Source organism: Ranitomeya imitator, chromosome 2 (genome assembly GCF_032444005.1).
Source record: "Ranitomeya imitator isolate aRanImi1 chromosome 2, aRanImi1.pri, whole genome shotgun sequence".
NCBI classification, from domain to species: Eukaryota; Metazoa; Chordata; class Amphibia; order Anura; family Dendrobatidae; genus Ranitomeya; species Ranitomeya imitator.
In genome coordinates this window covers 749,498,613-749,513,157 of record NC_091283.1, presented here as the reverse complement: position 1 = coordinate 749,513,157, position 14,545 = coordinate 749,498,613, and the positions used below count along the sequence as shown (strand labels likewise).

Here is a 14,545-nt window from a genome sequence, read left to right as displayed (position 1 = left end):
GATCAGTGATCACAACTGATGTCAAAATGGCATCAGTTGTCATGCATCTATTTCATCAATTTCTACTGCAAATTTATGAGCAGGATTAAAAAAAAATGTAAGTAGCGTTTTTTGATACAGCTCTTTGTAGGCCCCAACTGGGAAAGAATTAAAGCAAAAGATGAATGTGAATGATCCCAGAGTAAATGAGAAGATCCATTCTCACATCAGTTTCCTATCGATGTTTCATTTACACGCAGAAGGGGAAAATTCTGGATCAGCAGATACCTGGAAACCCTTTCCGACAATCCCATTGTATTATTAGGGAGTATTACAATTTAAGATCACTTTTGGATCACACACAGAATGGTTGCCTGGCAGCTATAGACTCTATCTTTGCCATATGTTTTTGCACCCAATAGTGGCCTACCTAACAACTATAACAAACGGATTGGATTTGGTCAGAACTCCTTGATTTGTAATGAGAATTGGTCTGTCATGTCAAATTTTTTCTTGGCTGTTGACCATGATAAAATCATAATATAGAAAGTTTGAAAATTCCATAATTTTGCACTTGGTTGCAACACGGCAACTAAGCAGCTCTTAGCCTCTGTTCACAACTCGTCAGGGGTCTAGGTTGGCAAATGCCCCAAATTAATAATTCGATTGTGCTAATAGGACACATGCTCATATTTGCACAAACATTTGGCTCCTATATGTTGGTATACCTTTTGTTAGCTACATTCAAAGGTATAGCCAGTCATATTTTTTAATATGAAGAGATACATTTTCTACAGTATAAGTCAATGGGTGTATGGCATGTAGTGCATACTTTGGAGCCATAAGTTTCAAACATGGGATATAAGAAGAGCCTAAAAATAGAAAGTCCAGGGTAGTATTAATGGCTATTTGCCATGATAATAAATATATTTTAGATAGACATGATTTGTCTATAACCTAATACTACAACCAACTATGAAAGACCAACCCATGGGTTAACAGCGCCTTAAGTGCTGCAGTTCTTTCCTTCCACATAGAAAGCTTTCATTATTAATTATGTCCTCTACTTATAATATGTAACAATAGATTTAGAAATGGCTGATCATGGCATGGCGAGACACTCGGGGCTTTATTTTTTGCTGCCAGGGTTGATCTATGTTTGCCATGTATTTAAGCAAATCTTGAATTATAAAGCAATAGTAAAAACAATGTGTTATATGAACAAGTGCTTCCATTTTATAGCAGCCATAACATTCTCCGTGCAGTGGGACTGCGCACATAAAATAAAGACCGCCACACTGCCCGTTACATCCTGCTTTTTTTTTTACCTAACACATTTGCTTCTGTAATGGCCTTTATCAATACTCCTGGGAGAGCGCTGAATGTTCAAATGCATAAAATAGAAGGTTTTTGGAAAATGGATTTGTTTGGACTAATTTGCCACTGTGGCCAGATCGAGGGGCGCTGCCAATGCTATATTATTATTATTACCTGCGTTATTATATTTATTTGTTTATTCATAATCTAGTGGCATGGGTGTATCTGGATGTGTTAGCAGTCATTTAGCCTATTCTCTTCATAATTGGAGCGGGTACCTTTTTTTTTTTTCGCAGAAAGCCTAGACAGCTAGTATTATTGGTCAGAAATCCATAAACACATTGCTGACCCTATGTTTCCTTACTGTGCAAGTACTTTCTGCTGAAAAGGCACTACACAGTTGTATTATATGCAAACAGCATTTTGCCACAGTGAAATTAACCTGGCGCCCATTTCCATATTTTAGTGGCGTAACGCATGGGTGGATGCTTTAGAAAGATAAAAAGCTGAGAGTCTGCCGGAATATCTCTCTCTCCGCTCTGCATATAGGGCCACAGTCTATTTTATAATATACATACACCTCTGTGCCTTTTTACGGTTCATTGCGCTATGTCAATTTAATATCATATTGGCAAGAAAATCCTTTTTGAGGTCATTATGCGGACAGCGGCAGCCTCTCGAATCTGTTTAAGACAAATAGAGGATATGTTCATTCAGCAGTGCTAGTTTTCAGTTTAAGCCTAGCCCCATAAAAAATGTAAGTATCGTCATTATTATAATTATCCAATTTCATATTGTTATTATTATTACTGATACACAGTGTTAGCAGGAAAATAAGGTTTGTAATTTGCCGTAATGTCTATTTCATCGAGGTTTTGTTCGATGGTCTGTTTGAAAGCTAACCTTATTCACTTAACAACAATCAGCATGGCCATACTTGGAGGATATTGCTTTGTAATGTAGCCGCGCACTTTGGATGCTTTTATATATTTATTTCCGCAAACATTTGGACATGCAATGGGGATTTGACCTTGCAGAAAAGAACAATGCCCTAGGAAAGCCAAAGGGGGTGGCGGGGGGGAAAAAAAATCACTCTGGTTTTAAATAATTGCAGGCTGTTAAACAGAGAATCCTAGCATATCATACCAGTAATGGAAATAAATCCCATTGTATTTGCATTTTAATTTTCCACATAAACAATAGGCCCATAGTTATGCTGGGTTTCAAGAAGCAAAAAAAAAAATCACCGGGCTGAATTTAATTAGAAATGAAAAGTTTATAGGTGCCTCTTTAATACGATTAATGCACAGTTAACATTTATCACATACATATGCTGGATCCTGCTCAAATTGCCCTTTCTTAAGCAGCCACAGTGCATGAAATGAATTTTTCCTCACTTTTTGTGTGTGAATGCGCGTGTGCGTGTGTGTGCTTGTCTCTTGTGAGGCAGCCCGCTCTCTAAACATCTCATTAAAATGTTATGCTGATGCCAGTGTAACGGAAGAATGACCCCTAGTTACAGTGCAAAGTTCATTAATGCTCTGCACAGATGGGTGGGATTTGCACCTGACTCCTTGCTCTCCACCCTCTATGCCAACAGTGCTGGTAGAGAAAGAAAAACAGGGTTGTGATTTCTCTTCTATGTATCATAGACTTTTAGATGTCTTCTACACCATGTGGACAGTTTGTACGTCTTGAAATGCCATCTGCATTAGATGTAAGCAGCAGGATGTGCTACCAATTCTTTATTGGGCCACCATGCAATACGAAAAGTAGAGTTTAGTCCGTTAGAATAAATACAATGGCAGGAAAAACATATTGGCCATATCACTTCATACGATGCACTTTTCATATGTGTCTCTCTACCTATAATTATGTATTTCATTATAATGCTAACGCATTTTCCACGCAGTATTTACATCTCTGCGCTACTACTCATTGATCAAGTTAACATTTGATCATGCGGTAACAGTAGATCAAAGAATAAACCTGATTTAGGGTAGAAACCAACATAGCAATATTCTTTCTGAGGGACGTTTCTGAACTTTTGAAAACTCAGGTGGATCAACATTGGCTTGATACAATGTCGGTCTGATCCACATTGAGCTTTAAACGAATCAGGTATAGCCGGGGGCATGAATACTCAACCACACGCAGGAGCGACATTGTAAAAAGTCAACAAAAGTTTGATGAAATTCTTTAATTCTGTATAAGCATTAATGATGTTGTGTAGACATAAGACGCTGACTAAATTAATGGAGGATTATTTCTTGATGGAGCGTAAGTCTCTTGGGGAGATTTCTATTATATTAAGTGCTACTTGTACCTGTACCCTATGTCTATTAGCATTGGTCTAATGATGAAAACAGCTACTTTTCTGTATTATAGCAAAATAAAGCATATTCAACCAGAAATCCAATCTACTGAGGCCTTATTATCTCTTGGATATGTATTCAGTGGAATTTATGTTTCCCATTGAGGGATTTCCATATTGAACTATTTTGATGTGTGTTTCTCAGTGACAGTGGATCTGGTTACATTGTTATTGATTGGTTTTTGCACAGACAGAAGGTTTTGTGCTGGTCCCTGATCTAAATCTACCTCTCTATGGGCCAATTGTTGCAAATATGGGATAGGGTTGCATTCTAGACCACCCTTGATGAGCTGTGCTGCATTGAATGGACATTAATAAATGGACTTGGGTTGTGTGGTAAGAAAGGGATTGAGTGGTTTCCTTGTACATTTATGGATTTATTGCACTTCATATCAGAAGTGATTATGCTACTGAGTTATTAGTCTATTGTCTTATTCAGTCACCGATGATCTCAGTGCTTGATTTCTCAAACATTTTTGTATTTCTTTGACCTATACATGAGCCTAAGGGTACGTAACATTACATAATAGACTTGTCAATTACAATAATCCAAAACCAAGTTCTTTTTGTAGACTAGTCGCAGAAACCAAAGGTGTACATTAATTTTTACGTATATTAACACATGAAACAATCTCTGCTGTGGAACAGAGAACTGCGGCATCTTACGATATATGAAATACATTGGAGGACTAAATATTCACTTAGGAGGGTAGCACATTGTTTAGAAAGTGAACATTTAGGCGATGATTTACTGGGGATGTGAGGTCAGTATATTTCTTTTCGAACGTATTCTGTACACTTATTTGGCATTGGACGTATGCCTCTTTGCCCAAAGATGGATTATCCACTCGCATAGTAAAACGTAAATGAGGTTATCCAATTGAGGCACTTGTTACTACATAAAGTACATGTAGGTTTGAATCATGGCGGAATTACATATATAAGTAAAGTAATCATAAGGCAACGAATCACAGATGGCTTCAAAAGTAAAATACCGTATTAATCATTGCCTCTTGGAGGTAGTATCTCACAGTTCATTACAAGTCTCGAAAAGTCCATTCACAACAACCTTATCTTAGAAATAGGATATAACTAGCATAGGAACAAGAAAAAATTGCTGAAATTTGATAGACGCCAAGATAAGCATTGTTCAAGTAGACTGGTATTAGGCTAACAGTCAGTAAATCCAACAGTTGTATAAAGAAAAATGGAAGACAGATAAGCGGCCGTACATAATAATAATTCTTTTTTTTTTTTTTAAATCTTAAAAATCTGCGTAAATTTATACCTTATCATTAAATGAAAGTGGCCAAATATAAAATTATATTCTATAAAGATACACTGATAAAAATAGCTTTTTTCATTACTATTATTATTTATCTAGCTCTATATTACAGTATATTGGTTTTCACAAAAAATAGTGCCAAAAACTTAACTATTAACTAAATTGCCTTAACAATGCGAAAAACTTCAGAACTTCAAATGAAATATATTCAAACTGTAATATAATAAAAAGATAAATCTTTTAAAAATGTAAAAATGTGAAATAATTCATATATATAACACTGAATAGTATCGGCCGGATTTACTATTAATAAACAAACAACTTGGAATAAGAGAAATAGGTAAAATTTTAAATATATGTAAAATACACAAAGAATAGAGCGAAAAGTACGATGAAGGTTTATAACATCCTGAATTGTACAAATAGCCTACTATGAAACATTAAAGATACAAAAGCACTTAGAATTTGAAGAAATCAATTTTTTTCCAACAAGCAGAATGCAGTAATTAGTCTTTGTGACTGTGATGCATTTACCGTGATATATTTCTCTAGGCTACAACTTACTAAAAATTACCTTTTCGATCATCAAATAACTACGTATGACAACAACCGCCAAAATACTTGTAGCTTCGGAAAAGTTTTAGCAATTCAAAAGTTTAAAATCAATTTTATGAATGAATCGTCTTGGTGCATGAAGTCAGTCTCAAAATCAAAACTTAACCATTTCAATTTTCAAAACGTCATGAAAGTTACAATATATAATTAAATAATGAGAAAATGTCTTGTAATGTCACAAATATCTTTTTTTTTTTAAATGTACTCATATAACCTCACATGCAAAGCGCCATGGAATAAATGGCGCTATAATAACAAATAATAATATAACAATATTAAACCCTGATTTAAAACATGGATCTGCAAATTCTGCATAGAATTATATACCTTTCACATCTATGGCAATACCCTCAGTGATACATTATAAGATTTGTGATTGGTATAGCAATTATTATTCCTCATTCTGTAAATTATCCAGTTTGCTATGGATCTACTAGGACACCTATTCTACCAATGAAAAGTCTTACCTAGAGGTTGTCTCACTATGTCATATAATTCCTACCTAACTTGTTCTGATGGCATATGTACCAGAACTGATTGCCTTCTGTGGATCATATCCCAATATATGTTCTTTGGTTTTGCATGGGTATACTTCACCAGCTCAACTCAAAGAGTTGTATCAACGAAGCAATGCCAGGGAGTCAAATGACAAATTCCGCACTGCTACGTATGTAAAACTGTCAGAAAGACCCTGTATGAGAACTTGATTTCATTCTTGTGTTGGTAGCTATATTTAATTGTAGGCCCCATTTACTTGAAATTATTAGCATGCAATGCCCTAAACTAACTATCAAGTTACCCAACTACATGTTTAATCGTTGAAAAGGAAAAGGCGGCCATTCCAATTCATTCCGTATACAACCTGCTCTGGGGCAATGTGCATATTATACAAGACATTAAACACAGTCTACTAATGCCAAGATATTAGAGAAAAGAGAGAGGCTTACATCACGCATTCATTGTGCCGTCTAGTATAGCCATATATTAAGAAGACTCTAAACTTACACTGTTTAAATGGCGTAGGCCAAAGGCGGATCAACAAAGGATTAAAAAGCCTAATTAAACGGTAGACGAAACAACAGAAAGTTGTGTAGTAATCATTACATCTGCTAGACTCCAATGCTGGAATACTCCAAGACTTTTGCATTGGTCGACTGGATCATTGACATAAATATGTGAACCCATATTCACAATGATGGAATACTCCAAGACTTTAACATTGGTCGACTGGATCATTGACATAAATATGTGAACCCATCTCCATCCAAGCAATGAGCATATACTGCGGTTTGCAACAATGTGATGTATATTTTCTATCCATCAACTGCACAATTGAGTGCATCTCCCTGTTCCGAGAACATTAACAAGCTATTTTATTTTTTTTTATTTTTTTTTACTATACCAAACTGGGAAAAGCTTGAAAAAAAATGACTGGGGGAAGTTTATGGTAAGGTGTATAATTAGTCTATCAGTATTATGTTACCCTGTTCATATCTTAATAACCATTTTAATACAGATGACACACACAGGAATAATTTCCTCAAGTAGCCCAGCAGTATATTACAATGCATGTGTGTCTCAGGGAGTCTTTTTGAGCCAAGGTACATTCCAGCGGTTAATTTTACCTGCTGCTTGCGAGATGACTTGGGATAATTCCATGTCATTTGTGAAATATTAAAAACATTTACGTAGGATGCCAGAGCAATTGGAACAGATAATATCTAAATTGTATTTTCTGCTGTATCTGTATGGCGTTCACAATTATAGCTGTACCCTTTCCTTAGTTATGCTTTATGAATATGTAATAGCAGTGCCCCAGATCTTATGAAAGGAGAGCGAAACAATGGCATTTATGTGCTGGACTTGTGGTTCAGGGCGGGAATACACATTAGCGGCTGCTGTGGCTATATATATATTGTACTTAGCTAACCCTGTAACTCTGAGAAAGAAAGGAAAGAAAGGAAAGAAAGAAAGAAAGAAAGAAAGAAAGAAAGAAAGAAAGAAAGAAAGAAAGAGAGAGAGAAGGAAAGAAAGAAAGAAAGAAAGAAAGAAAGAAAGAAAGAAAGAAAGAAAGAAAGAAAAGAGAGAGAGAAGAAAGAAAGAAAGAAAGAAAGAAGGAAGGAAAGAGAGAGAGAAGAAAAGAAGGAAAGAAAGAAAGAAAGAAAGAAAGAAAGAAAGAAAGAAAGAAAGAAAGAAAGAAAGAAAGAAAGAAAGAAAGAAAGAAAGAGAGAGAGAGAGAGAAGGAAAGAAAGAAAGAAAGAAAGAAAGAAAAGAGAGAGAGAAGAAAGAAAGAAAGAAAGAAAGAAGGAAGGAAAGAGAGAGAGAAGAAAAGAAGGAAAGAAAGAAAGAAAGAAAGAAAGAAAGAAAGAAAGAAAGAAAGAAAGAAAGAAAGAAAGAAAGAAAGAAGGAAGGAAAGAGAGAGAGAAGAAAAGAAAGAAAGAAAGAAAGAAAGAAAGAAAGAAAGAAAGAAAGAAAGAAAGAAAGAAAGAAAGAAAGAAAGAAAGAAAGAAAGAAGGATGGAAAGAGAGAGAGAAGAAAAGAAAAAAAGAAAGAAAGAAAGAAAGAAAGAAAGAAAGAAAGAAAGAAAGAAAGAAAGGAAGAAAGAAAGAAAGATATTTTATCTATGTATAAAGAAAAAAAACAATAGGATGCAGCACTGCAGTGGAAATCAGTGAAAAAAGTGGACTTTATTCCCACAGATACATGATATGTTTCAGCTTCTCATTTGAAGCCTTTTTCAAGTATATATATGCTTGAGAAAGGCTTCAAATGAGAAGCTGAAACATATAATGTATCTGTGTGAATAAAGTCCACTTTTAATTCAATTAAACACTGATATATGTATATATATATATATATATATATATATATATATATATATATATATATCAGAGTTTTATTTATTTAAAAGCCCAATATATATATATATATTTGCAGATCTTACTTTCTTGCTTCTAGGATTAGATACATACATTTTATGAATAAATGAAAGCTACATCTAGACACATGTATTTTTTTTCATAGCGTTCTCCTTCTCCATTGGAAATAGACACATAGATGACACAATGATGCTGACTACTTAGCAGGATGGCTGGTGTAATCCGCTAATAGCAGTCATTATGGCCAGCACTGTCTGTTTTCCTAGTGGAGAGAAGTTTTGGTTACTTGCTGAATCCCCTGTAATCCTGCTCCCATGTTACACTTCTAAAGTCTGTTTGGTTGAGATAAATAAACATTGGTATTTTAATGGTTCAGTAGCTGAGACTCTGGTGATTGTCTGTAAATTTGGGAGCTGTTAAATTCTTAATTACTGAGAACACTAAACATTAGATGGAATATACTCATAAACAAAGGGAAGGCAGCAATGGTGACATTCTACACTAGATGCAGGGAGAACCCAGCAGAAGAGCCATTTCTTTACAGTGACCTCCAATGTGCACAATGTAGAGCAAATATTCCAATTCATATAATAATAATCATAATAAAGCAATGCATGGAGAAGACAGGAGAAGCACAAGCCCAGGCGAGAGGTGGGAGCATAATGGACAGGATTACACAGAGGTGACAATGGTCAGGTTGTACCTGTTAATGGAGGAGACGCTGGGCACAGTGTCATTGTCACAGATGCCTTCTGCCAGCAGCCTGTCCCGGATCTCCCAGGCAAACATGGTCGGGTTCTGCCTCTTGTATTCTGCTATTTTATCTACTACTTTCGGTGTTGCTACTTTAGGCTTCGATCCACCAATTACTCCTGGTTTGATGCTGCCGGTCTCATAATACCTGCACAGAGCAGTGAGCTTTAGTATCACATCTATACATTAATCTATGAATGTTAGATATAATATTCACTATATATATATATATATATATATATATATATATATATATATATATATATATATATATATATTGTTTTTTTTATAAATGAACATTATATTTGCACATATATTTAGTATTATCTATTTAGCATTTTTTAACTGCCCACATGTCTATTTCATTACAGGTGAGAGATGAAACCTCGTGGTCTCTTTTCTCCGAAATTGAACGACTTTTGTGCAAGATCCAATCGTTCTGATATCAATACAGCAGTGATGATGATTCCATGATACTAATGGGAAAACAGCTTTTATCATTAGAGGATTTGAGCTAATTTAAAAATCAATGCATAATTGCTATTAAAGCCTTGTAATGTCATCGAAATAAGCAGTGTGGCAAATAAGTCGACAGGGATGGAAAATGATCTAAAATCAGCAATGACTGGAGCATTAGACTATTAATGAAGGCTGCATACATTATCCTGGCCGCACTCAGGCTGCATACATTATCCTGGCCGCACTCAGGCTGCATACATTATCCTGGCCGCACTCAGGCTGCATACATTATCCTGGCCGCACTCAGGCTGCACACATCCTACTGGGTGTCAGTATTATTCTGCAGGACAATGATGATGAGTATATATATACATATATGTGTGTGTATTGTTATTTCCATTGTTCTATATATCATGGATGAAGTATGAATTCAATTCTTCTTATGTATTTACAGGTGATAATGAAGCAAGAAGTCGCCTTACCTGCCCAGGATCTTGCTGACACAGCCATGGCTGACCCTCAGCTGCCTGGAGATGTCACAGGGTCTCACTCCTTGGTGGGCCAGCTCCACTATCCTCTGCCTCACCACATCAGGTAAGGGTCTGCCATTCACAAATACCCCCCCGAGCTGGTTCACACCCCCATGCCCTGCTGGGGAAGATGGAAGACGAAAAAAAAATAAAAAAAGGAGACACAAAGAGAGAAGAAATGGGAAACTCATTAGATGGACACTAATATATGAGACCTTCCCTATATAGTCCTGTATGCAAGTGGATTGTTGTGTTACAATGACATCAGCAGCATGGCTGTAATGTCTATTTATATAGGGTATATATACTATAATGGAGCATCATATACAGGGCTTAGTGTGTGATGATGGTGACACTGATCTGCCAGATCTAACATTTCACAGATGAGCTGCATGACTACAGTGCAAACACGTGCTCCCCGGGACCAGGGCAGCCCACTGCAGGCCACTCATACAGGGGGCTACCTACCCCATGTGTACCACCAGCAGACCCACAGAAACACAGCAACACGTGACCCATCACTAAGCATGCGCCCTGCTCGGTACCTTTAATTACACCATTGCTTTATAAGTATGGGCATGTGCCTAGTGTGGGTGGCATAGAGGGCACGGCACCCTGTTACCAGATCACACATATATACAGTACACACATAACTACGGTATATATAACCATTTGTGTGTGTTTATGTATATATATATATGTATGTGTGTGTGTGGATATATATAAATATATAAGCAAAGCATCATAAATAAATAATATATGTGTATATATGTTTGTGTGTATGCATACATATATGTGAATATACATATATATATATCATATACGTACATATACACTTAAACACATAACTAAAATTACACATAAAAATACACAAGTATATGTATATGTACATACACACTCATATACATAAACATATATATACGCACACAAAAACTCATAGATACACACATATATGCACACTCATATATATGCATATATAATTGTATATATGTGTACAAAAACCATATATATATATATATATATATATACTCATAAAAACACCCACATATATACATAGATACTCATAAAAACACACACACATATATACATAGATACTCATAAAAACACACATATATATAGATACTCATAAAAACACACACACACACATATATACATAGATACTCATAAACACACACACATATGTACATAGATACTCATAAAAACACACACATATATATAGATACTCATAAAAACACACATATATATAGATACTCATAAAAACACACACATATGTACATAGATACTCATAAAAACACACACATATGTACATAGATACTCATAAAAACACACACACATATATATAGATACTCATAAAAACACACATATACATAGATACTCATAAAAACACACACACACATATATATATATATATAGATACTCATAAAAACACACACACACACATATATATAGATACTCATAAAAACACACATATATACAGAGATACTCATAAAAACACACACACACACACATATATATAGATACTCATAAAAACACACATATATGTATGTATGTATACACATATATATATATATGTATGTGTGTATATATATTCCATTGTTGATTAATAAAAAAAAAGAAAAAATATATATATGGCAACTGAAAAATATGTACCGATTGTGGGAATTAAAACAGAGGAAAACTTTGCATCTGTCCATCTAAATATCTAATATGGATCCTCCCCTATCTGGCCATCATTCTGTCTCTGGCACAGTTTCTCTCCCGTGCAGATGACAGGGACTTATTGACTGTGAACTTGAGGAAACTCTCATTGCCCTTCCATCGATCCAGCGCACAAATCCTGTTCTCCCCAAAGATGTGCCACTCCTGCTGCCCTACGGTGTATGTGTGCGCTGTGCTGCACTCCTCACAGTCTCATCATCTCCAGGTATCCTCGTGTCCTCTACACATGAGCTCTACAGTTACCAGCAGTCATTTTCTCAGCACCTCTGTGATAAATAATTCACTGCACCTCTGATAACTCCTATTACATATTATTAAAAGGCAACAGATGCAAAAAAGATTGCACATGAATAATTTACTGATTGGGTACAATAACTGCTTGTTGTTGCGTCTGGAATGTCGGGTAGTAAATATGAGAGTAAGTGTGTGTTTGTATAAAACTGTGTGTGTGTTTATGTATGTATGTGTAATTTGTGTAGTATATTTAGATTCCCATAAGCATGTGTCCAGATACCGCACACAAGTGTTGTTGTGGGATTTCTTGAAAATAATTCAATATCACAATTATTTTTATAGCCCGTTAAATTTCGGCAATTATTCTAGTTTCAATTTGATTTAATCAATCTATGCATTAAATCTCCCTAACCTTTGTTTCCCTGTATATATATATATATATATATATATATATATATATATATATATATATATATATATATATATATATATATATATATATATATATATATATATATATATATATACACACACATACATACATAGGGAAACAAAGGTTAGGCAGATTTAATGCATAGATTGATATATATATGTATATATATATATATATATATATATACATATACATATATATATATAATGAATCATTTCGGCATTATGCCTCTTTAGTCCTCATTAATACTATTTATATTAATTTAGATTTTTTTTCTTTCAATATATTTAAAATAAATATTTTCTATTTTCTTTTCTCAAAAAACGATATAGTTACCAGTTAAAAGTAAAAACCAAACAGTAAATACTAAATGTATGTAGTTCCCATGTTTATCTTATACTGTATGTGATAGCACTTATCTAATGGCTTGTTACTGGTAAACTGATTTTTTTTTTTCTAGGCGATTTCTTTATTTTTGCTAAGCTATAAAATGAGGATAATGCTGATATTAATGATATTTATTCTCTAAATAATATATATATATATATATATATATATATATATATATATTTTACAATATATTTTAAATGAATGGATCATTATTTTATAAAATAAATAAATGTGACATTCTTATATATTGCAGGTCATTTTCTGGAGCTATGATATTGTAGTGGTGATTGTAGTTTTAAGTGGCATTAATGGTAGGAGGCTGAGAGCAGCGTGGGTGGCTGTGGATGCAGGAGTGGACGTTGGTGCTCAAAAAGCAGCGGAATTGGGTGGAATAGGAGGTCATAAATAAATGGCCAATGGCTCGATTTCTGCACGAATGGAGCAGAGCTGAGGAGGGGATGGATCAGTGGGCATGGCTGGTGCTTGGAGTGTAGGTGCATGGAAGAGTGGGCATAGCTGGTCATGGTGGAGGATGCAGTGGCATTAGGAGGAGCAGGGCTCCAGTACTCACGGTGCATGGCCGAGAAGGGGTCTGCCTTGCAATGCATATCCATGGGGAGGCAAATGAAAGGCAGGTATTCGGCTGTAGTCGCCGTTTCGCCTCTGGACTGAACTTCAAGACTTGAAAAAAAAATGTTGTGCGCTCGTTTCCAGCTCAGCCGGCTTCCCCTGTGCCCGTGCTGAGGGCTGGGCGAGGGTCAGCTCTGGAGGTGGACACTACAGTCCTTCAGATTCCCTGGGAAGAAGAGCCAGTCTGTGGCCAGCAGATGCTTCTGCTCATGGCTGCTGCTGGAGCCTGTGTGAGCTGAGGACCAGGAGACCAGGCTACTTGGATGGTGGAAGGTGGCCTCAGCAAGAGTCCTGCTGTCCTCTGGGTCTTTGGTTGGACTTGTCTGACTTCAAAGCAAAGTTAACAGAGAAGAAAACAATCCAGGGGTGTGCAGAAAATCAGGGGGCAGAGCAAGGTCTTTACTAAGATGCAGCTGAAGTTGTCACTTTAAGGTGGGATGTGTGAGCGAGGAGGTTTGGCTGGAGAATGGAGCCTCCTCTCCCTGTGTGTGTCTCTCTAAAAGCTGCCCCCCTCCCCACACCTCCACTCACACACTCACTGCCCTCCCCCTGGAGCGGGGAGATGGATGACTGTCAGACAAAGGGACTAGATTCCACCACTCGGTGATTCGCCAAAGCTGGAGCCCTGGTGAGGAGGTCCCTGGCATCACCCTGGCATCACCGGAGGGGCAGCAGGCGCCACACATATAGCGACACTGTCAGCCACATCATCGCGACAATGGCTCTGAATAGAAGAGCATGGGTGATGATGACTTAAAAAAAAAAAAAAGTAACTTGGAAAAAAAAAAAGTTTATCATTTCCACAGCTCATTCAAAAAAGCTTATTAGGTATTCCCTGTAGGAAGAGGACTTCGATTTATCATTAGTGTGATGGAATCAATAACAAATGTAGAAAGAACAAGTGCAGCTCTGGCTCAGGTAGAAGAAATGCAGGGAAGTGGACAAAGA

The 14,545-nt window shown here is 36.0% G+C and overlaps 1 protein-coding gene across 3 annotated transcripts in view; it reads right to left on the bottom strand.

Moving 5' to 3' along the window:
• PAX2 (paired box 2) overlaps positions 1 to 14,087 on the bottom strand; it is a 76,324-nt gene extending 62,237 nt beyond the window's left edge. The window contains exons 1-3 of one of the 3 annotated variants that reach the window (XM_069755843.1): positions 13,539 to 14,087; positions 10,144 to 10,309; positions 9,153 to 9,350 (exon numbers count right to left, since the gene is read on the bottom strand). In XM_069755843.1, coding sequence (XP_069611944.1) covers positions 9,153 to 9,350; positions 10,144 to 10,309; positions 13,539 to 13,581 — 407 coding nt within the window. In that variant the 5' untranslated portion in view covers positions 13,582 to 14,087. Of the gene's footprint in view, positions 1 to 9,152; positions 9,351 to 10,143; positions 10,313 to 13,538 lie in introns of all 3 variants that reach the window. The other 2 variants (XM_069755840.1, XM_069755841.1) reach the window with 2 other exon arrangements.
• Between the last annotated feature and the right edge of the window lie 458 nt (positions 14,088 to 14,545).